This window comes from Aphis gossypii, chromosome 2 (assembly GCF_020184175.1).
Source record: "Aphis gossypii isolate Hap1 chromosome 2, ASM2018417v2, whole genome shotgun sequence".
In the NCBI taxonomy this organism is placed as follows: domain Eukaryota; kingdom Metazoa; phylum Arthropoda; class Insecta; order Hemiptera; family Aphididae; genus Aphis; species Aphis gossypii.
Genome location: NC_065531.1, coordinates 14,076,381 through 14,103,406, shown reverse-complemented (window position 1 = coordinate 14,103,406; position 27,026 = coordinate 14,076,381). Strand labels below are relative to the sequence as shown.

The 27,026-nt window shown below is 27.3% G+C and overlaps 1 protein-coding gene across 1 annotated transcript; it reads right to left on the bottom strand.

The window, feature by feature from the left end:
- Nucleotides 1-273: 273 nt before the first annotated feature.
- Nucleotides 274-2,124, bottom strand: LOC126550145 (uncharacterized). Its single transcript, XM_050201150.1, has 2 exons — nt 1,593-2,124; nt 274-724 (listed from the first exon to the last, which is right to left on the bottom strand). Exons 1-2 carry the CDS (start codon nt 1,864-1,866, stop codon nt 585-587), a joined length of 414 nt encoding a protein of 137 aa, XP_050057107.1. The 5' UTR covers nt 1,867-2,124; the 3' UTR covers nt 274-584.
- Nucleotides 2,125-27,026: the final 24,902 nt, after the last annotated feature.

Genomic DNA, 27,026 nt, shown 5'->3' with positions numbered 1-27,026 from the left:
CTAATAATTTGTGAAAGTAATTTCACCACCTTAGCTCAATAATTTGACTTCTCAGTGTTTGAAATGTCTAAAGGATGTAGAAAAGGATATTGCACAAAGTGGCGCGTTTTTTCTAAGGTTCTTCTTAAGAACCTAATCCACATTAAACGTAGTACAGTACGTGTCAAAAATTCGTATTGCTCGATTTACAAATACAAACGAAGTAATATATGTAATATGCATCGAATATTACAATATATATTTATTTGTTTATGTATTTTTAACGGACGGAGTCCTTTACAACAATTTAAAACATAGTACAATTTACAATTTAAATAATTAATACAAATAACACATATAAGTTTTTTTTAAGAAAATAATTGCAATAATAATGTAAATATAATAATAACACTTATATAATAAAAGTAATAATAATTTTAATTTTAATTTTATCAATTTTGATAAATGGTGTTCTCAATGGGCAGCCTCATCATATTACACGTAGGTATATTGGCATATTTCTGTTGATTTTTAAAATTTTCTTATACATTTTTAAAAACAGAATTTATAATCTAACCTATTAATCTATGATGAGCTAATCTAATTTATTGGCTACACGATAGAATACATTGACATTTCCTATACGTTTCCTTAGATTCCTCAGTCTCGCGTTGTAACTGTTCATCGTTTCTATTGATATTTTCGATTACAGCTAACCACCAGGCATCATCATTTCTTACGTATCCTGAAAATTATAAATGCAATTATTAGTTAATCGTATTCATATTTTATTACTATTATTATTATTATGATCACAAATGATGATTAAATTTATAGTAAACAATGGGAATATCTAAAGTATAACACTTTGTAGTCTACAATATAAACATAATTAAGTTATAATTTCTACGCTCATTATCATTAATAACAATATTATAATCTATAAGAGGTATTATTATTATTTAATGATCGTGCTATTTTTGTTTTTAGCACACCATGATATGGATCTCTCTTTTTGAGGATCCAATGCTCGATAATATTCATAGATATATAAAAAATTATTTAATTATTTGCATTACTACCAAAATATGTAACATTAATTAGTCCAGTTGTCCACCTTAAGTGGAAATAGAAAAATGTTTAAAGGGACAATATTAACTAATGCGTCAATGTAAAACCATAACAATACCTCTTAAAAACTTTAAAATTGACAAAAAACAATATCAGTTTCACGATATACAAATATGACCAAATGGCAAATATTAACAGTATATATACTCGTATACTGTGTTTGGTAAGAAATTTATAATATTATTGAATATTATAAACATAATTTCGTACAACTATGATATATATAAATAATACGCATATTCATCATTATATACTCTACGGTAACGCCAATAATATACTTAATATATCTGCAGTTACAATTTTATTCTCCGTCTACCGCCTGCGACTTAACTGAATATTATATTATATTTTTGATATTGTACCAAACCATAAGATACTAACATTACTTTATTTTTACGATAATAAATCTTATTATTTGTTCGATAATATAATTACTATAGTGACAATAGAGGAGTAAGCTGAATGTAGATATATTATATTACGCGGTTTTTCGGGTTGAGCCGGCAGTTGGAAGTTTGCTCTGGAATTCAATGAGTAACAACGTCCGTCGTCAACAGCTTCTTCGAACATTTGTCTGCACTGTCCGTCGTAGCCGACCACCGAGTGCCGCTGCTCCTGTGCGAAACGGTCGTCGAAAAATGTCGGAACGTCGATAATGGACCGTTGCGATCTTGAGATCTCCGACTTTAGATCACAAGCAAATATCGCCATAATATTATACTGCAATAGAGCGAAAACTGCAGTCCTTCGGTACATTGCCGTGCGTCGTGGCGATGCGGGATCACGTTGTCCTGGATTTGATGTCCGCGGTCGGAACGAGAAAAAAAATTCTCTTAAACAAAACGGCAGTCTGGCTTGCAAAATATGACGATCGTGTTCATCAATGCGTTTGCACTGGTGCCGCGGAAACGATTGATCACGGAAACGCTCCGACGACACATGGACAAGATAGCACTAATAATAACAATAATAATATAGGTAATACGAATATTATCGTATTATCATGTTTTTGATTTTTACTCGTTATCCGACATGCATGCTCGCATTCATACATCATACGAGTGTGAATTATTTGTTCCTTAAAAATGTATTTAAAAAAAATTAAACACCATTATATTAATAATTGTAATATATTATACTCATTTTATTTATGATACGCGAGTATGCGTTCATACGTTATTTTTTCAATGTGTGTATTTGGTAACAAACGACCTTAAATATAGTTATTACATTTTTTTTATATGCGATTTTCAATAAAAGTATATTTTGTCAGCTGAAAACGTCCCGTAATTTTTGCAGATCTATAGTAGAAGAATTTGTTTTAAAATATACTATTATTTGTAGAATATTTATTATTTGGTGTACACGTATAACAAGCATGTATTAATATATTATTATATAGTTGACGCCTATGGTGCGGATGAGCATCTGAGACGCTGTACAAACAAATGTCTGATAAACTATAATAACGTACGTGGTAAACGTTTTGGTGATTTTTATCGCATTCTTGGCCATCACTAACGCTTGATGTTATTATTAAATATTCCACTGTGCGCGTTCATGTTGACATAATTTTTTTTTTCACTGTTTTACGAACCGTGCAGCCTTAGTGCAATATATGACCACCTACAGAATAAATATTAGTATGAATGGTTAAATGTTAAATCTACTTTATCATATTATGCTACTATCGGTTCGGTACTTTTTTAAATTCGATTATTATTTTTAATTTACATTGAAAAGATTACAAAAAAAATAATTTTGTTTCCATTAACCCTCAATTGCAAATACCTTAAGTGTTATTTATAACAAATAAAATTATACAACGATTAATGAACTGACTACAATCAGTGTTAAAATGACAATACTCGTTTTAAGTAAACTTAAATTAGTAACTCAAGGTAGCTAAACACATAAACATGTCAATATGTTTCTAATAGTATATAAATTATATCTGAATGGATTTTACAAATAACTTAACCTTTTTTCTTACGATAATGTTAATATAAATTTATAATAAAAAAATTATGTAGATACAACATAGCCAATAGTTGGAATTACCTAATTCAATATTTCATTTTTTTTTTATGTTTTTAATTCTTATGGGTTGTGATTTTTGAACTTAAACACTATACATTAAACAAACATAATATTTTAATTATCAAACAGAATTATAGGTAATAAGGTTAATATTATAATGCGTGTATGAAGGCGTTAAATATTATATACCTATCCATAATAGTCATTCTATCAATGAAAAAAGTATCGAGAAAATAATGAGATATAAAATAAATTATAATGCGTTATTGAAAATATCAAAGGACTGTAACTCCCATTACACCCTAAGAATTTTCTTTATATTAACTTCCATTTATAATAATTAAATAATGAATAATAGTTAATAAATTACAAAAAAAATAATAATAATAATACAAATATTATATTTTAAATTAGTTATGCTGGATTGGTTATTTAGGTTTAAGATCTTTTATTCAACTGAAATTCAGTATTCAGCTCTATTAATTCAATGTATTCTACCTCCCATCCCACCGATTTTTCCGACCTCCTTTATAAACGTTATTTATATGATGTGCTATAAACTTGAATGTAAATAGTTATTTATATACACAATAGTATTGTTTTATGCGTAATATATTTATTTTTTTTTCAAATAAGGCTTTGCAGCTGGATAATTAGGATAAATTTGCATGTTATCTGTATATTTATTTTTATAAATATGGATTATTACATTAAAATGGATAAACGGTAAAAAATAAAGACGATATTAAATTTATATAAATATATAAAAGATATTAAATTTAGATGAGTAAATTAACCACAACGATGAATTTTACGATACGGAGATAAAGTATTTGGACTCAGCTATTCGGTCAGTGGTTCCAGAAATTAAAAATTTCATACTACCATACATAACATAATAATAATAATATTAAAAATCACTACATTATTACATAAATAATATCATATTTATTATTTAATGTTACTTATTATAACCAATTATTAAAATATAACTATTTTACATATTATGAATAGTGAATAGGTACATTATCTAATTTTTTTAAATAAGTCATCGAATTTAACCAATATCAATAAGTTATACAAAAATATTTACCATGCTAAACGGTCATTTTATAGCAATAATTTTAAGAGCACAATTTACAACTTTTTATTTTAATTTTATAAAGTAAATTCTTTTGACATAGACTATATTATTATACTACTTTATTACAGGAATGGAAAATCCATGGCACGATTTGCCGAAGTGGTACGCGAAAAGATTTTGAGATCACGCAAAAATTTAAATATTTTTATAACACATATTTTTATTATATATTTATTAACACAATATTTTTTATTTTAATACACTAATAATTCAATGAAATAACGATAATTTTTTTCTTATAATATATAACATTTTTCATGGTACACTCAAAAAAAAAAGTAATTATTGGCACGTAGCGATTAAATAATTTTCCACTCCTAACTATAACATATCTCAAAAGTACACATCTTTATTAATTTATTATATTTTTAAAAGAATTTTATTCCAGCATAATATAGGATATGAATATATATAATGCATCTATAAAAAAACAATAACATCATATTTTTAACTAAAATCATTTAAATAACTGCTGTACCTACTCAATTTTAAAAAACGTTTTAAAAATAATGAAAAGGATTTATCGGCTTCAAAACGTTTATCATCGTGTATGAAATTCCACATAATATACTATTGTTTTTTTCAAAAAAAAACCTGTCACGGTGGTCAACTCAAGAAAGGTTAGCTCTTTAAATATTAGGTATAAAAAATATGCATCGAAGAAAATATCAATAAAATTATAAATATTATAATTCATCATGAATTTTTATGAATGGAAATCAAGTAAGGCAAATCAAAATGTCAGATCAGCACCTGAATCAGTAAAATGCATTGATGCGTATTTAAATCTCCTTCTCAGCAGTATACGTGATATTCTATAAGGTGGCCTTAAAAAAAAAAATCCAGAGCGTCCACTGTTGCATGATGTAACATAATTACTTATATTATATTGTTATACACGACAAATTTTAGTATAAAATCTATAATACCTCGAAATGAGTTTTTTTTTTTTTTTAACAGCTACGTTGTATATTAAATTTTAAAGTATAGGTAATCAAAATGTTCTCCGTATAATATCTGCATCTATATAATAACGTAAGATTTAGAAAAGAAAATTAATAAGAAGTTTTGTTATGTAACGATAATATTTATTATAATAATAAACATATACGAATTGTAAAAGTAGCACAAATGTAACTTAAAGAAAATCGGTGTCAACTATTATAATGTCAATCGTATTATTTAATTTTACTGTTACACATTTAAATTATTTATATTTTTATATCGTTTATTACTAAACAATAAACAATAATAATTTTTAATAGACACATGTCTATTTAAGGGTAACGGAAGGGGAAGTACTAGACAGTAGACACAACAAATTAAGATCCTAAAAAATATTTCAAAAATAAATTAAGTACGTACTTGTCATTTCTTAAACTAATTTATAGTTAGTAAAAATGTTAATACTAGTGGTAAATCTTGGACGATATTTACATATTTTATGAAATTATATCATATAACTAACAAGCGAAAAAGATAACTTTGAAATAGTAAATAGGCCTAATAAACTCAAATAAATCGCTTACGTCATCGAATGAAATGTCACTGTCGATGGTATGTACCTACATACCAAAATGTAACACTATAATGTTATAACTTATAATCATAATAATAATGATAACAATAACAATAACAATATTTATATTTTATATAGACATAATAAATCTATGGTATTATATACTTACTAAATTGTAACACTATATGCATGCTATACACCTCTATATGTATTAATTTTAACATACCTGTACAGAAACAATTTTCAAAAAATTTATATTATGTTTTTCATATTTATACACTAAATTGTTGTAAAATAATATTCGTAAGTCTTGTTATGACCGAAAAGAAACTATTTAAAATAATATTACATCATATTAACTAATTAAGGTTTAAAATTCGTTGAAATAGCACTGTTAAATGTGATATTTTTAAGGTAACCGTCACTTACCGTTTAGGAAACTATATTGGAAATATATATATATATTTTTTTTTTTTATGTACCAAGTCGATAAAAAATAAAATTGCTTTCAATTTTTATTGTTATCATTTTTAACTTTTTTGAATAGGTAACAACGCACATTTTTAATTGATAAAAAAAAGCCGTTAGACTGAAGGAGTAGTGGTATACCACGCAAATCTTTAGTTATATACTCTGTATAAATTTGTCGTTAATACATTGGGTATAAGTAGAGCTGGTTTTTATCGATGTAGGTAATATTATATTGGAGGTTTTTTTTTTTTTAATAATTCTTTCCTGAAACAAAATCACATGCTAGAACATTATTCTATTTTTATAACTGACAACGAAAAAATATCAAATTCTTGATTTTAATATTTTTCTACTATAGTGTATAATATTCTAATCACTTAATTTGTCGTTACAGCTATTCAAATTTTAATCTTATCATATTAAATCATAATTTTAAGATAAATTATTTTGCAGGTAGATGTCTTATGTAAGATCAATAAAACTCTTCTAAATATACAAAAGTATTATACCACAAATTTATATTTAAATTGAAATATGTGCAATGTACAAACAAATTTTAACAAAATTGGGTAAAAATAAAAACAGAATTAAATTAAGTACTTGTATACAATAAATAAACATGTCTCATTAAGTGGTTTAATAACATTAAATAATTCAATAATTCATATTGCACTTAACATTCAATACTAAAATAAATTGCATTAATTATAATCACAGAATATATAAAAGATAAATTGATACATTTTAAAAATATTGGCAATTATAAATCTATACCATACCGTCTATTTCATGTCAAATAATTATTTAAGTATAATTTGGTACTGTTGTTTATAAACTAATGTAATATTAAAAAAATTCATAATAGCAATAGATTTATAAGTAATTAATTAATGTATACCTGGTAAAAGTTGACACATGTTTATTAAAAAGGTTTGTAGATAAAAACAGATTATTGACTGATGGTACTGGATACTCCTTAAACTCAAACAAACACATCTACTTATTCTAACGTTGATTCTACTTTCGCACTGCTTATGTACAGATTTGAAATAAGTTCTATTATAATAATGAAAAAACAGGTTATTGATGTATACGTCAAAACTATCTAGATTGGCAAAATATTCAAAACTCTAGAGCTTGGAAGTATGTGCATTTTTTTTAACGTATTGTACGATATTTTCTTAATGAATTTCCTACTTATTTAAATCATGACATATTTTTTTTCAATTAATATCAAAATTTATAATTAAAATTATCTCGGAATGAATTCAATGAAAGTTTTCAATTTTCATCTCTTTGAACCTAATTTATTATTTAGTTTCTAGTAAGGATTTTATGATTTTAGTTAAATTATGTGTTGAAATTAATTTAAAAAGTATTATTTATCTAATTTTTCGTAAAGCTTTAAAATTGTTTTCTGATGGACATATTTTAATTATTTTTTCCGGTTATTCTCATTATAGAATTATTATTAGTTTTAAGATCATAAAATTCCAAGCTCTAACGTAAAATAAAATGACATAATATAAAATTATAGTATAATATTTACACGTGATTAGTTTGAAAATGTCGGCCTGCAGTTGCGAGTCGTCGGCATCACCAGTACTATCGGTCACGTTAAATAACTGTATTGATAATTATCAGGTAATAATATTTATCATCATTGTATAATATTATACATATCGACCATCGTCGTCGCGTTTGCGTACTCGCAGTATACCTAGGTATATATAGTACGGTAGGTATTAATTTGCGATCGTCCCGACGTTCGATATATTCTGTCGTCATTCGACGGCGAATGATCACAAAAGGTTGTTGCGGTCCGCCTTCCGCAACCTGTAGGCAAACATCTTGCCATACTTCTTGTCAAACAGCCGCGAACGGGAGAGCGCATTTTGCGATTGTCGCGATGATTGTTGTTGCCGCACAGGCGTCAAGATGATGTACCGACGGTGTCTGGTGTGGTGGAGATCGGTGTCGCGGGCAGTTCCGATCGCAAAACTTCCTTCGGCCGACTTCCGGTCGCGTGCGACGGACGAGTCGCCGATCGTCGTAGTCGATCTCGAACAGGTGATCGTCGCCACGAGGCAAGTCATCGCGATCAAGCACAACGTCGTAGGAAAAGCGTGGTAGACGACCGCTCGATGTTGTCGGCCCATGACTGTGGCCGAACCAAAACCAACTGAACGCGCGCGTGTTTTGTTTTTCGCGCTCGCGCCAAACCGTCGTCGACAATGTTGTTTGTTTATTGTTATTTTTAAAACGAGTATTTTATTATATTGAAGGTTGGACGTCGTGTAATACCACCACTACTACCGATTACCCGAACCATAATCGTAGTTCGTTATATATATACAGCTAGTTATTATGTAATAAATTAAATGACATACTATTACGATGAAAAATCTTGTGGTCATATTGTTTACTTCGATGTTTTAGTTATTCTCGTAAGATGGCAAAAAATATATATATGTTTGTTTTGTAATAAGGCAAATCTTTTAATTTTCAAGTAAATGATGGATGACGCACGTTCTTACTTCTTTGTCGATTTTTTACACGATCCCCGCTATAGCCAGGAGAGAGATATTATCAGCATCATTAATAGTTGGTATAACCATATATAAATAGTTGATATTATTTTATTATTTTATTTTTTCTTAATAAAATATAATCTGTGTAATTATCATTCAAACATTACATTTTCATATGGTGTAACAGGCATGGTGGTTATTTCGTGTTAAACTTATATTGACTTAACTTAAAAGTTAAAAGTATATAAAATATATAAATATATATATATATAAATATAAAATATACGTGTATAGCAAATCTAATCAATGTATTATATATTTAAAAATTGCTATAGTTTAATTTTAATTGAATTTTATTCATTGAACTGCACAGCATGAACATAAATGTTCTATATAATAACATCAAGTTCAAGAAAATGAATAATATAATAATAAACAAACATTTTTTCAAATATACAAAAGTTTCCCCTTGAATAAAAGTAAGACAACAACATAAATGCGAAATAATTTTTATAACTGTATCGTGTTGACATCATAATATAATAATAAATTAATAAACTAACAGTAACATAATATTTTAATACATTTTGTACAACTGTCAACACGATTAAAAATGAAAGTTACTTTTTTAAATTGACCCTAGGTAAGGAGTGGCAAATTATTTTTTCCCTGGAAACTTCATTTTTGAATACAGCAATGAAATTATTTGTGGAATAAAAATCGTTCAATCCATGGATTTAACAAATATATACAGTGTCCGCTTTTCCCCTACGTGTGTAAGTTATTGGTTAATATTATTATATAGATACCTATCTACTTATGCATTTTATTCACATTATAGACGTCTTGAAATATTTGAAAAATAATTTTTAAATAATAAATAGCAATTGAGTGTATTGATTTTATAGTGACATGTTTGTTTTGCGCTATTCATAAATATTTTTAATTTTCTACAAAAAATTCTTTAATGGTTGTTTATACTGGAAAATTATTTTTATTTTTTTTTTATTGTATTAATTGATACTTATTATATTATATTATTATTTATTTACTATAGAAATAAATGCAAATAGTGAAAAACTAACTAATAATATTATTTATTTTAGTGTCGTTCAAAGTTTAAATTTTTACACAACTCGTCAAAATCTGACATTTTCAAATTATTTTTTATAGATAAAATTATAGCTATCACCTAAAGTTTGAAATTATATACAGAACTCTTCAAAAATATAGTAGTTAGAAACTAAAAATAATCAAATCAAACGTAAAACTACAAAATAATATTAGCAAATACTCGTATTGTTCCTCAATTTATTTCGAGTTATTTTATCACTTACAAGTATATTATGTAAAACATAAACCGACTCTACTTTATAACTTTGTTATATTATATAAATAAAACATGAAAGCATATATTATTGTAGGTATTTGTATAGTACGTATTATTTGTGATATGCTCGACAATTTTAATTTAATTTCTGTATTATAATTTGTTCATTTTTAGACATGTAATATTATTTATGTTTTTATTATTATTATTTATAGAAAGAGCGACGCGTTTGCGATAAAACAAGACAGTATAACTTCCGCATAAAGTTACCCTTCAGTTTACGCACAAAAGTTTCAAAATAAATATATTATTTCATTATACAATACCATAAGTGTTTCATTCGGAATACCGAATCACACGGTTGTTCATAAAAAAAAAATAAAAACAGAGAATGTTGATTACAATTGTAAAAGAGATTTATGGGCTCAAATACTTCGCTTGGATACGCTTCTTTCTCAGCTCTTCGTGTATGATTTATCTTATCTATATACACAACTACAAAACTGATGTAGGGTTTTTGCCTCCGTATTTTTTTACTCGGTCAACCCCCACTAAGAATTAAGACCGTAGGGACGACAAATCATTGAAATATAAGAGAGCAGTTAAACAATTTATATGTATACATATATTACTATTATGCTCTCCATGTTAGAAAAAAAACTAAAACTAAAAACCGTCAACAGTTAGTTATGTGGAACAATATATTTTCGTCAGTAAAAACGTTCCATATGCACTTAATTTTGTTCTCATTCTTTATGAAAATTAAAAATTGTTAAAGCATATTAAGTTGAATTAAATTACAATTACTAAGGTTATGAATTATGGTTTTTTTAAATAAATGTCAGATAGAATATTTAATTATTTGCATACAATTCTGGTAATATATTGCATGAAAGAATTATCATGGTTTTTTAGACGTAAACCTACTTATTACTTAATATACTCGAATGCTCACTCTTCTATGAATCTGAACCGAAAAATATATAATCTTATAAATCCCAGTGAAATTCTTTGATAAAACATTTTTCTGAGCCATGGTTATTTTTATTATTTAAGATAATAAAGTATTTTTATTATGTACATAAAATTAAAAGACTATAAGTTTAATCAAAAGTTACATTTTATACAAATAAATATCATGCATCAGAAAATTAGATTTCATTTTTTTTTTTTTTTTGATCAAATACTTCGAAATTTAATATACGCATCAATTACATGGACCATTGGCTTTAAGTATTTTTTTAAAGTTTTTTTTTATTACATTTTAGGGATTATATGTTCAGTATAAATTCGATTACATTATTTTAGATATATGGAATTGTATTAGACAATATTTACAGATTCTTTCTTACTTTTTAAAGCTATTTTATAGATAATCAAATAATCGTATAAAATTACAAATATAAATTCAGTTGTTTACTCTATTAGATAACTATATGTTACTAACTCATAAAAAAATCATGATGTACAACATTATATCGTATGTTTTTTTTTTTTTTTTAATGAAGTTCATAAATAACATTGTTTACATAGTCTATAATATTATAAATATCTTAAAATAAAATTGCTTATCTCATTGAAAGATATTTACCCAAATATGTCACAATTTAAACATAATACTATGCATTTTTAATATTTTTTATAATTTTATAAGGATAGGTAACTTAAGTAGTTGCGTGGAACCTTGTACTCAATTTTTAAACTTATTGATTGAACAAAAGTATTTTTAACGAAATTTATAGGAAAAAAACTAAAAAGCATAGAAAATTACTATAAATAGCTCAAAAAAAAAAAGTATTTTTTTTGAAGATATAATAAATAATATTTAAGATTTTATTATTCATAATCGTCAAAATTTTAAAGTATTTATATTTTATAGTGATTGGTTTTCGAATTACAACATATTAATAAAATCGATTTTATAATAACTGGTTTTGCGATAAACTTCTGTTTTCTCTAATTATATATTTGCTTAACTACCATTAGATTTAATTTCCTATCATAAAATATATTTAATTTAATTAATATTAAAGCTTTTTTTACTTCTCAAAAAGATTATAATAGATACAAAAATTCATTGTATAGGCTAAGGCGTTAACTTTAAATTATTATTTTTTTTTTTAATATTCCATGGTACATGAATTACATTTAAACATGTTTATTATTATTAAAAATTTAAATTATATTTAAAAATTTAATTGTATTGTATACAAAAAATTATAAATTTATTTAATAATGTAAGATATAATATCAATTGTTAATATACGTTTGAATGTTTGAATATTCTGCAATTTCTATACTTCACACGATTCTTTAAAAAAATTATGATCATGTATTTTTAATATTTGTAGTTGCTGTTTAACAACTTACAATGAACAACATTTTATTAAATTGTTAAACAGTTTTACTCACAAACGTGCACAACTCGAAAAGATTATAACAAAGCAAAAATTTAAAATGTCAATACAAATGTTCAAGAGGTGATGACAGATTTACAAAAAAAAAATAAAATAATTAATTCATCGCTCCGCTCAGAAACTAAAAACATTTTAGAGAATTAAACGTTTGAATGAATACGTCATTCAGGGACAAAATTGCAATTCGCACTGAAAAACCGTTTGGTGGTAGAGTGAATGGCAGTTTAAATTTGTAATTTTAGGATTCATGATTTTTTTTTTTGTTAAATAATTCTCATTTTATTTCAATAGTTTTAATTGGATAATTAAATCTCTAATTCCTGCGAAAAAATTAAAAATTTTATTTTAATTAGATTGACCCTTATTCCTGTTAAAAAGGTTACATTTTATTATAAAAACGATAATTTGAAAATTAAATACATAGGAAAATTTTAAATACTACAAATGTGTCACTTAATGTTTAAATAACAATTATTAATTAACTATTGGTTAATATTAATGTTATTATATACCTACCTACAGAATTGATAAATTGATGCATGTCATGTTTTGAACCAATAAAATATAATCTGGTATATACTATTATTACATTAAAACGAATTAAAAAACCATTTTAAATTCCTTATATAACAGTTTATCAAATGTATTATAAATATATAATTTTTATGACAACAAAGATTATTAATTACGATAAAACCTCATGGGCTTAATCTAAAAGTTAGAAAAAAATATCAGTTACATGTAATGGTAAACATTTATTGTTAATTTTTGTTACCGTTTTCTCTTAAACAAATACCTCTAAAATTGCAATACACTTGGTAAAATGATTTACATTTTAAATACAAAATAAATTATTTCTTCGCCTAATGGAGTAATGGAGATATTAATTTTAAATCACCCTTGTTCTGATTCCTCCTTGGTATATGTCTATACATTATTTAGTTCGTTATGTTGTCTTAAATTCGATTATCTAGTAAACGGCATTTACACGCCGCGGGAAAAATAGTTCTTATTTTTCGTGATTTAATATTTTTTTCTGGTAAAAAGTAAACATGAGATACAATCCTTTCTTTCGAATTTATTAGGGAGTTGGAACGGCGTGTTTCTAGGAAAGGGAGGTTGAACCCCAAAAAAAATCTTACCCCATCTAATTGAATTGCAAATATATTTTTATTACAAAATAGCTCGGCGACTACCCTCTAATTGCTTAATAAACATCAATTTAAAAAAAAAAATATTGTAAATAATAATGAAAAAAAAAATGAGAATTGAATCACCTTGCTAAGACGATGAAGGGAAAAGTTATTAAAATATTGTAGGCGGCTCTCGTTCGCGGACCCTCGAACAAAAAATAAATAAACAAATTCACCTTTAATTTACGAAGAAGCACATCGTTTTTTTCAGCAAGCGTTTATTATTAACAAAAAAAAAAATAAATAAAAAAATCCGCTTTGTAACAATGTTATTAATATTTGTTAGGCGCGCTATTATTGCGGGGCACGCGAAGTTTGTATATTAAATTGCTTGCCCCCTACAGCAGAGAATTTAAATGTAAATAAAATATATTGTACTTTAATAACGCTAAATCGTTTATATTTAAGTATAAAGTTATCGTTAAAACCCAGTAATATTTTTTACTTAATAATTCCATTAAAAACTCAATATTGATAATATTAATGTAATATAATAATTTATAATAAATATAACCATGATATAATTTTAACTTTTAAGTAAAATATACTTCATTTACTTTTTTATAATTATTAATATTATTATTGATTTAAAATATATTTTATTCTTTTATCAGATTCTTAGCAAAGCGTTGCCTTTTTTGATTTTACAATGTTTTATTTATTTATTTATTTTTTGCTTATAGCTAAGATTTATAGAAGAAAACATTTTTCTATACTCGACTTTGAAGTGGTTGTTTATAAAAAATTAGATCTAGTTAAGTAAGTTGAAATTTAAAATGCCCAATGATTAATTTTCAAAATATTCATTGGAGCGGGGGGGGGGGAGTTTGGATCAGTGACTTGAATACAAACCGATGGAATGTTTATATTGCCTTCACAATGATTGCATCATAGACTCCTGTAAAAAATGTAGTAAGGTCAAATTATAATTTGTTACATTAACGAAGAGAAGTAATAATGCATTTTAATTCATCAAAAAAAAAAAAAAATGTATGATAAATAATTATTATAAAACCCGGTATTTAAGAAATTAAATTTTTTTAATTCTACAATAATAATTCTAGTAGGCGTAAGATTATCGTCTATATTTATGAAAAATCGTTTAAAAGCATTACAATTCCATAAGTCTTCTTCAGGGAGAGAAGTATTTAATTTAATAGTAATTAGTACCCAAGTATCATAAGAAATAAATTAATAATGAGGGAATATAAGCAAACAGTTTAAGTCTGACGAAAGAGCTGATTTGAGGCATTCGTTTACGATAAAAGTTGAGTCAAACATATAACTTTCAATTTCTTATAATATGCCATTTAATTTAATATAATTAATACCAATAAATTAATGGTTTGAAAATTGATACACTAAAATGAGTGCCAGTTACCAGTTTAAATATTAGTATCAGTAAGCTTATGTGTAATGCCTAATACTTAACGGTTTAACGTCAAAGTTGAAGTCATCAAGCGTTTGAGTTGTTGATTAGCGTTATTTTATACGATTAACAATGAATAAAGCATGTGGCCGTTAGGTAAGTTAATAAATTTGAATTCATTGACATTGAGTATTGTATACGAAAAGCAATTCCGATCAAAGGCTATATCACTAAATATATTTCGTAATATTATGTTTTTAATATAGCTATATTTAAGTCATTAAATTTACTTTTAGTATTACAGTAGGTTGATAAAATTTTTTTTCTAAAAATATTGCATTTATTAAGTTGTTATAAAGTTATTATTATTTATATTATATCACTATTTCAAGTATACTTGCTGCACGCCGCACGACTTATATTATGCGTGGATAATCTGCACATTTTTAGCTAAAGTTTTGAATTATTTTCTGAAACGATGATATTATATAAGTAAATAATATAACAAAGTTTACACTTTTCTGTAAGGTCAACATAATCGTTTTATAAACCGTCCATTGCACTATTCAAAATAATATGATATTCTTATCTAATCGTGGTGTTGGAAATACTTACTGGCTGCAGCACGTGACTTTTTCGTCGCCTAGTCCTAACAACTTCAATATTATTACTATGAGACACGTGTAGCCATATTGTTGTATAAACAACGAGAAGGTGACTATGAAATATATACTATGAGTATAAATATTTAAATAAAAATCTAAAAAATGTGACTACCTACAAAACAAATTTCCTCGGTAATCGATACGTATATGAAATAAAAGTAAATGTGTTGAAACACATGTATAATTAATTTAGGTACTTAGTGCGTTTATCAATGCGTAACAGTGCACTACAGGTAGGTATCAGGTGTGATAAATTTTGAATAAAAATTTTAAAACTATTCAAGGCCTATTGTACTAGTAGTGAAGATAGTTTTTACACTGAAGAAAAATAATTATACTAAAAAATGAGATAAGTATGACTTTCACGAATACTTTAAACATTATTGATACTTGTTGTAAATATTAGATGCACTATAGTTTATAAATATAGATATTATATTATTATATATTATAATACATTAATTAACAATAATCTGTGTGCATTTTCAAATAAGTACGAGTATCACATTTTTTATATTATTTTATTAAATTATTCATTACAGTGTTTCCCCACCGCCGCACGGTACTATATATTATCCAATGTACAATAATTAACGTTATTAGTTCGGGACGAGTAGTGTACCAAAACATCGTCAGGATTTTTCTTCTAAACCACCACTGCTACTGTGTGTGCCACCGTACAGCATCAATCATTGTAATAATTATTATTATTATGTGTACGCAGTGCGCGTTTGCTCTCATTTGCTCGCCAGTTTACCCTTTTCAATCTAATCTATTACCGGGAATCAAATTGGTATTGACAATAATAATTACAATTGCCGGTGACCGGAAATATCAAGCGGACCGCTGCGCAAGGTGCAGCAAACACGGGGTTGCAACGGCCCTCCGTCGTGCAGTATAATATATATATTAATATGTATGTATTATAAACGTGTGTGCGCTATGCTACCGTACATGTGTGTATGTAATGAGTGCAATGGTGTTTGTGCATTTCGTATAATATGCATGTGTATGCACTCAACAAATTGCAGCACGAAATACTGTACATAGATGTACTATGCACATCGCAGCATCAGTTTACTAAAAGGATTATTTCCCGAAAGTTTAATACGGCTTTCTGTACTTCATGTGTGAACATGAATACAGTTTTGATTTTTGACAAAAATATAAAAAAAAAACATTAAAACGAAGTACTAACATCCACATGACGTATAATATATAATAAATAACAATAAATACATAAATTATTTTATGTGAACTATGCAGGTCTTGAACTATTAATTAAATACTCAAGCTTTGATTTTTTTCTGAATGTCATGGTCGAAACCTCTCAAATTATTGTCGTTTTATTTTTGGACTGAGAAAAATTTTGACCATCGATAGATACATTCTATAAATTTATTTATTTATTTTTTTTTACACTCCAAAATTGTACGCCAACTGACATACACATATTACTCAATGATTTTTTTTCGATTGATTTTTAGAAAATATTGAACTATACATATACCTACAATACAAGCAGAACGCTAAACGAATTACTGCGTAAAATATTATGGACGGATATTATTAGTGGTCATAATTATTTTTGCGTGTTGTTATTTGTCATTTTCCGAAAGTTAATTAATGCAAAACAGTTTATGATGAAGAAAAGTAATTATAAAATATGGTTTCTCCTTCTAAATTGTATTAGTTGTAACTTTTATTCATAAAACATGTTTAACGGACGTAAATAATTAAAAATCGTAAATCATATTGGCAATACAATTATATTAGTTGATTTTTTTTTTTTATTGAACAACACTCGTTATTTAAAATTTTATTTATTTTTATGAAAATATATCTTTTTACATAATTTTCAGTCTGAATAAAATTATATTTTTTATTGCTATAATTTTTTTGAATGACATACATTATTAATTTTATATTGCGAAGCTGAATATTTTGATAAGTAAAAATTTGAATGTATAGCTTATAAATATTATAAGTGATTGGTATATAAAGTTTGTATGAGCTGAGTGGAGTGAAGCAGTATTAAAAAACCCTGCTAAATGTTGGTCTACTCCGCTCACCAACAATTAAAATATTTACAAGTTATAACTCGTAAACTACTAGTCTGAATTTTTATTTTTATTTATCAAAGCACTTCAAAAACTATTTTGTTTCGGAATATAAAATTAAAAATATATGTTGTGATTCAAAAAAAAAAATTGAAGTTTAATATAAACCGTGTTTTTAGGTAAATTAGAAACATGTAACTATGTAAATGTATAAAATGAAAATGAAAATGAACTAATTTCTCACCTTTTACAACGCGTATTTTTTTTTTTTTGTATATTAATATATTTAATTATATTTTCATCATAAACAATAAACTGCAGTAAAGTTACAAAAATTACTTCATAGTTCATAGTTATACACTTATACTTAGTGTTTATGTATTATTGTAAAATGTTACTAAACACAATGATAAAGGGCGTATTAAATACCTACCCGTAGTCGTTTTGTTAATGAGTTTTACGTGTGGGTTATATAATAATCAAAGTATAATTTTAACCGTTATATAACATGGAATATGCATATGCCATAAATATAGTCTCCTGCAGGAACGCGTGGAATGTGAATTCGGAATTTGTGTTCAGGACGCGATTTAATATTAAATAGATTTAATTCAGAATCTGTCACTCGGTTTTTACACGCATACCCTACTCAAACTACAATTGGTATATATAGTATATTATAATCTCGATGAATAAAAAAAAAAACTCGAAAAAATTATTATTGGCCGTTGCAACGAATTAACATGCAATAATAAATTAGCATAACAGTAATGAGGCAATCGTGCAGTATTTTATAACTTATTAGCTAATCCTGAGTATCACACGTGCCTAGAACAGGCAGCAACTCTTCATCCCTGAGATACCATTATATTTTATAGGACGATATTTTTAGATTTACACTCAGTCTATTACAGTCATCATTCGTCGAACAAAAATCTGACAAATAATAAAACGGATAAAATTATTTTGAACAGTGCAGTAAATGCATCGGGAAGGGGTGAGGCTTTAATCAGTTCATATAATTATGCGTATTACTTAATACTTATCGTATTTGATGTACATCGATAAATTATGAATACTTTATTTCTTAGTAAATTAGAATAATTCATTTTCGAATTAATAAAAATTTAAGGCTTTAGAACGTTTGGGTACAAAATGATATTTTTACCTGTGATTTGGTAGAAACGAAAGTTTAAAAAATAATAAAACGTACTTTAAATAAAAAAATAAAATTAATTTAATGTTGCCTCAAATTTAATACACACAATCATTTTTTTTTTAAAAATACTATTATTTAATTTATGATTACTATTTAAAGTATGTACCTAAGTATATACAATTTAATATTGTTTAAAAAAAAAAAACATAGTCTTTATAATAAAGCGCATGGACGTGTTTTCTGCGGGCTTATATATATTATTACTTAGCAATATAAGCTGTTAATACTTTTATTTATTAAGGATAAACGCCGTAAGTAAATAAAAAACCGTGAATATAATACTGACGACAAATAGTAATCAGAAAAAAAGTCACATTACTATAATTCTATCTTAATGACTTAATATACCAATAAATAAAATAAAACAACCACAAAAAAATCATACATTTTCCAAATAATATTAAAGATAGCAATTTGGAAACTATTAATATAATATATTGCCGTTACTTCAGAAAAAAAGTCGAAATGTTAGATAATAACGCCGTAACTCAGGTAGAACATGGAAAACGCCGAATGCATAAACACAATTGCGACGTTTAAGCTCAGTAAGTATAAAATGTGGGGTTCTTACTTAATACTTCTATTGTTTTTTTTTTTGTTACCTACGGCGTTTTTAAATCTAAATAATTGATTTTATTGTCTATTTAATGCAATTTTAGGGGTATTTTATCTACATTTTTAGAGTAAAACTGATAAACCTATCAGATGCCGTAAATAACTCATTTTTTTTTCGAGTTACGGCACTTTTACTTATAGCAGGGCAATATGCGCGACTTTAAATCGTCGATATATATATAACCTGTCGAAAGTGCGTATTTGCAGTATACATGTAATATAACACGATAACAATAACGATATTATATATTAGATTATATTATATTATTATGTACTTGTATCGTAGTGTTCTATGTATCCGTGTACGCATACATATTTTATACGTTTTATACACGTGGTGAATGCACATCGCTAGCACTTAATCATTAGATTTATACTTGTTTAAACATGCGGACAACGATATCGGTACACGACGCAATAACGCACTCATAGTACATTAAAACGGTGAATTATTGGACAATTAATTCCGCGTGGAATTTCGCGTACGATCATACATAATACTACATATTATTATTATCATATAAAGAGGAATATAACGTGTACAGTACTATATAATGCGTGTGCCATGTGTACGCGTTGTGCTTGTGTGCACAATGCACGCGCAAACGACTCGCGTACACGTTTCCGGGCGGCGAAATACTATACCATTGTGTACAAATAGCGCGTATGGCATACTATATACCTATATATTACAGCGCGTTATCGTTCAAGAATATTAAGGAAAATTCCAAAGACAATATTATAATAAGCTTTTGTACACTATTATTATTATATATTGTACGCTTACACACAATGATGACGCGTATATTATATTATTATATTATATACAGAGCGGTTCGCACCGAGTATGCTCGACGACTCGATTTTTAATAATATGAATTAATTCGAATTTTGATTTTTGGAATTTCTTAATACATAAGTAGGTACCAGCTCCTGCTTAAACACCGTCGTATTTTCGAATTCTTAAGATTTTTGTACCGCTCAAGAAATACCCTAACCTGTAACGCGACTATAACGACACAAGCTTCCAAATGAGAATCTCGCCTTTGATCTGTACATTTAATTAGTGGACATAATATCGATTGAAATATTGATGTACCTAATTTTAAATTCTAACGAGTACTTTTTCCGTGAGTTAAAATGATACCTGCAAGAATAAAAGTCCTTAAAAACGGTCGAATTGACGTTAATTTCAGAAAACTCTTGTGTTGGATCAAAATGATGAACACGAGTTCATGTGTAGATGTTTGTACAGTCTAATTGAATTCCATCGTGACGTTTGTGTTTCAATTAAAATTTAATCAACTGTCTGTATAAATATTGTTGTGAACATTTTATAGTAGATATTAGACGTCAGGAATCGAAAATCCTACTTAAAACGTTAATAATTTATCATTTCAAATAAAATATCCCTTAACTCAGTCTAGTGTATTAAATTTATTAAATTGTCTGTATTAGCTTAAATTTGGAAAAATTTAGGAGTACTTTGATAACAATTGAAAATAGGCACACTGAAATTTGTGTATATAGACCAAGGCCCAAATTTAAAAATAATATTATTTTACGCCGACGACACAATACTGAATTAAATTACACATCGTTATTCAGAAAAACCGTTCAAACGATGTTTCTTGCTGTTCGACTGCTACGGTAACTCGTCAGTGCCTACCGTAGCTACTGAATACAATTATTGTGGTTTATTGTCACTATTCACAGAGCGGAACACAATATAATTAAGCACTGTGCGAGTGCTTCCATATTATATATTCTGAAACGCCAGTATTATAACAACATATACATATAGGTGTACCTGCACGCTTTACTCCGAACCCAATATTTGTCTAAATGAAAGCAGATATAGAGATGGTAATACGATTTAAAACGTCATCAAAACCGACGTGAAAAATACAATATATTTTATGAAGTCGCGATCAGTATGATTACGAATAAAAATAAAAAGTGATAATCCCCTCAAATCATTTTGTAAATAACTACAGCAGATAATGAAATAGACTGCGTGTATAATAATTATATTATTTTAATACTAGTGCGAGCGAATATGGTTATTAACTTTATAAATTAATAACGAATTTAAATTAGTTTAATAGCATTAATTACCGTACCAACTAATTTCAGCCGTACACACACGTTTGAAAATCCGGAATCAATACAGCAGCAATGTTTCTACCTACTATACATATTATTATACATGCGCGTGCGTGTGCGTGTGTACTGTGTAGTATATACGAGTACATGAATCGAATTACTCAAGTAGGGTTTAGGTTACATCCCGACTACATCATAATAGTATAGATTATTTACATTGAACACAAACCCCCCCGATATCGATTGTAAGCAGGACGACCGATAGGGTTTTTTTTTTAAATATAGATTTGTTGACTTTCGATGTAACCCTGCAGCTCGCGCTAGACATCGAGGGTAATATTATGTGTATGTATATAGTATTATGCGTATACAACCACTGAACATATTTATTTAAGAGATATTCAAATACATATATATTATTTCGTTTTTTTTTTTCGCAAAATATTTATAAAAAATTATATTTACATTATTGTCCAAGGATATTTCGCAGTACCTGCAGCCACCTATTCGACGAAATCAGATTTTATATCGTGTATATAGGGAAAAAATAACAACATATAATGCAGGTACAATTTTTATTTAAATACTAGAAGTACGTGTAAATGAAAAGGTTTCTTACCTTCTTGGTATGGTGTGTTGAATGTTATTATATAAGCATAGGAAGCGTTTATAAAAAGGGATATGTGTATAAGATCCTCTTACAATTTTTATTTATTTTTTTTTTTTGTTTTAATAAGCTCTTTAGAGAAGTAAAACAAATCCAAGCAATAGCTTTCAAAATGAAATCGTTAAAAATAAATTACAATTACAATATCATCTAACCTCCAGAAGACAGTGTAATGTAGAACACTAAACTGTAGTGCTAGTTTGGTCTTAAGTCAAAAGCGCCCTATGGGAGCGGTAAAGACAAAAAAAGTAATAACAAGTATAAATAATTATTAATTATTTATATTTACATTTAAATCGAGTACCTATGCCATTAGCTGACGGTCATGGTGGCGGTCAATTCACAACTGTCGATGTGTTATCGATGATTACCCAAAGTACCCTCGGTTTTGCACAAACGTCCATTATTATACATATATACATTGAACAACTTTACTGCCCGGAGTAGGTACATCGATAACGCATTTCCGCCGTGCTTACAAATATATGTATTCACAAACAAAAACAAAACTTTACTACAATAATAATTTATTCTTTGGCCTCGTGATTTAAAAAAATAAATATGGCAACAAATTGAATATTGTTCCAAATAACAAAATCTAGAACTACGATAATTTAAAATTCTGAGCGATTAATGTTTCTATAATGATGTGTTTTGAAATGAATAAAAAACTATGATTTCATCAAAAAAAAAAATGACGTATGTAATTGGTGTTAGATCTAAAAATAATTAAGAAGGGGTGGGTTTGACCCAAAATACAATTATAAGAATCATATAAACAGGACCAGTTTTCGTAGAAAGGGCTTAGTTTTCCGATCCTTCACAACAGTACTTTTTCTTTCGATTGTAGCATATAAGAATATTTAAATTTAAAATAAAACGGTGCTCATCGGCCATAAGTCAGCGATTATTAACCCACGCTAGATGTTATCATGTCTTTTTAGTTTTCTGTATGTTTTTAAAAAAATCACACACGCATTACACACACGAGTACGAAATTATATTTGATCTAAACAATGAAACAATGAATGTTTACTTTAAAAAATCATCTTGTTACTATACTGTAGTTAAAAATGTTTAAAATTCTTAGCGATAGACAATATTTTTCCTTTTTTTTTAACCTCAATCATAACTAAAAAAACTTTATAATAATATAACACTTTGAATAGCGCATTTGATCAAACATTTGAATACAATAATAATAATAATAATAATAATATGTAAAATCTTGGCAAAAAAAATTTCCTTGAACTCATTTATTCAAAAGCGTGACCCGTAAAGTCAAACAATTCAAAGAGGTAAAGTTTTAATTGAAAGCAAATATTTAGTTCTTAGTATTTTTTTCTATATGACTATACATAGGATAAAAATACTATAGGTTAGGTTAAATTTTAATGCATAACATTTTTCCTGTAATGATGTTTCGAATTTTCTCTATAGCTATTTGAAGGAAAATTTATATTGCAAGCATTTGTATAGTTGTATTTATTAACAAATGTTTAGTTAACCTATAACAATATTGAAATGTGAGACTAACATTTTCCAGTATTACATGGTACCTTATACCTAACAGTTTTTTTCTATCTCTGTTGTTTCCATATTTTATTGAAGGATTTAACTTGCCTGTGAGATCGCAGAAAATAAAATCTTGCTCAAACTTTCAAAGCGGTATTCGTTTTATTAAACAATAATAATAGTGTTTACGTGACGAAGACGGTTGACGAAGGAGATGAGAATCGACACTAAAAAACAAGATACTGTAACTGTACGTCGTCGCCAAATCTTATTCCACCACGTCGAATTATTGTAATTTTTTTTTGTTCCAGCAAACAAAGTTTTCTTCAGTTACACTTGCTACGGGCGAATTACAATGTATAATATTATAATAATATCCTAAATCGTGACGTCGTCTCGCATTACGAAAGCGTTTTTTTCCTTTTTATCATTATATTTACACTCGATGTCGAAATGAATATTACATGTATATTTTTTTTCTCATCATTATCATAATAAAAAGTATGCGTCCAAGTGCCCGAGAGACTTCCGCCACCACTTCCTTGGCAATGTTGATGATGATGATAATAATAATAATAATAATATTACAACATTTTTTTCTCTCCTCTCTCCTCGGCAGTTCGTGTATATGCATAAAAGTAGGCAATCCTGTAGCCTGCAGTACCTACGCGAATATCACACGGAGCGCCCGCGACTTAAACCCGGCGGCCCCTCACTTTGACTGAATCATGCACATCACAAAGTCCAATTACGTATTCATCGGCGGTAAAAAACGGGTGCGTTTAACAAGCGGACGACTGCCACACGGACCACCACAGCACCGGTACGAGGAGGTGCGCAGTGCAAGCCGTGGTCGGGCTTCGGGATTACCAATTCAAAACAAGCTCGTTTCTTCGCCCTCCGAGCGGTGCCGCACAATAGATACAATTACTCCGACGTGAGGCTGTGACGGTTACCACTGTAGTTATGTACCATATATACCAAAGTATACCGTAAAAGTGTGCGGGGCGCGGTGTACTTCTATTAAAACTTCTTCTCCTTCGCTTATATTATTATTATCATTATTAAAATATACATACGTATGATACGGGGTGATGCATTTAACGTAAAGACTGCATTATTTAATGTAGAAAACACCAACGTTTTTGTAAGTATTACAAAAAATAAAAACAATATACATTTTTAAGTCATTACATACAATTATTATACTAAATTACATTTTTGAAAAAATAGATATTTTTTAATCGCTATGAATTTTTTAAGTTTTTAATCTTTTGAATGAAAATTTACGCTTTAATATTCCAGGGAGAATATTATTTAGAATCGTTCAATCTATATAAAACTCTAATTTCAAACAAGTAGTCTATTTGTTATTAATATTCAAAGTTTTAATACGAGCTAATTAGTACAGGTCCAACATTTTGCGGGGTACTCCAACATAAACTATTCATCCAAATACGATTTTTAAACATGAAAGTACTCCAAAAAAATATTCCGCTTACCAATAATGTATTAAAAATGCCCTCTGTTATTGAAAAATAGAAATAATTTTACTTAATAATTAAAATGGTAAAAAAAAAATATTTTCTAAAACTTTAATAGTTTTTAAAATAATGAATGTCTTGTATTAAATGGATCATCCGATGTATGTGAGTGAACTAATATTATTTCAAACGACACGCCAGTATTGTGTCCTCTGCGTAATGTACAAGCACGCAAGACTTTTGCGTTTCCTCCGGTCGCAATGGAGTAATCGGCACCACTCGCGTATACCTACATATGATTGCGTTTCGAATTTTTTGAGATCATATTATGGCGACAAGAATTTATTACACCGATGCAAACACTTCATGACGATCTTTGATGTGATATTTTATGCAATAAACATAATAAATATGTGACAAACGGCCGACGATAGTTCTTAAAACCACGCTTCAACAATATTGTACATTAAAAACACCTATCTTAATCTTGTTTTTATTTTTTTATTTTAATATCAAAAAAAAAAAAATGTCTGGACCAGTTCTATAGATAGAAGTTTAAATGTTAATTTAACACCGGAGTCAGCTAAAAACAGAAATAATGAAATAATATAATAATTGGAATATTTGAATAATTATGATAGGTTGATAGATGACCTTGAAGCTTTGCAAGTGGTATATTATGCAATTATACCATTAAATACATGTATATACAATTTAAGTATTACACTATTAAATAAAGGATTTTCATCAAGTGATGAGGTGATGGCTCATATAAATGCGACTTCCACCATAAACTGTATAAAATAATAATTATGATATTTTAACGTCCTCTTTATTATAGAAAATATCTGATATCAGTATATACACGTTTCGGAAGATTGAAATAACTTATCGTAAGTTAGATAAAAAAAAATATGAATTTTGAACAACCTTCGATGTTTTACAGAAAATGCATAGTATTGATTTAAATTTATTCTGTGCAGAGAGCTCTTTCGAACCGGAAATCGTGTTTGGATGGTACACTTTGAAGAGGTTGTTTTTCAATTTTCTTGATAGTCTCTCTGAGTGCTAGAAAAAGACTACGATAACCGTTGAAAATATACGCCTGAAGAAACGCAAACGAGCACAGTACTGTAGGTATGTTGGCAACAATAGGACTCGACTTGAAATCGTTTTTCTAGTCCGAAGATTTCTATCGTTATTACCTATTTAGGATGCTACAGAGACACGAGTAAATCGATATGAATGTTTTATCTTTTAGTATTACTGAAGTCGGTGTTGGTATTCTTTTTTCAAATATATTATATTGAATGAAGAATTGATATTATTGTCAACGACTAATTAGTATAATGTTTTTATTATAAAACTATAAATATAATATGCTCCATACTTCCATAGCCCCAAAATTAACGATAAAATGTCATAATACAATAAATAAATATAATATTATTATATAAAAAAATATATATTTCTTTATTAAGTAGCGACGTGATAGTAATTCAATGAATTTTTTCACAGTGGGAATATTTATTTTTCTTACCTAATTATAATCGTATTATACAGTTAATCCT

What these genes read in the sequence shown, in the direction of transcription:
- LOC126550145 (XM_050201150.1), bottom strand. Translation starts at nt 1,866, where the DNA reads ATGTACCGAAGGACTGCAGTTTTCGCTCTATTGCAGTATAATATTATG. An exon ending in GGCTCAACCCGAAAAACCGC is followed by an intron (nt 725 to 1,592) that starts GTAATATAATAT and finishes TATAATTTTCAG; the next exon opens with GATACGTAAGAAATGATGAT.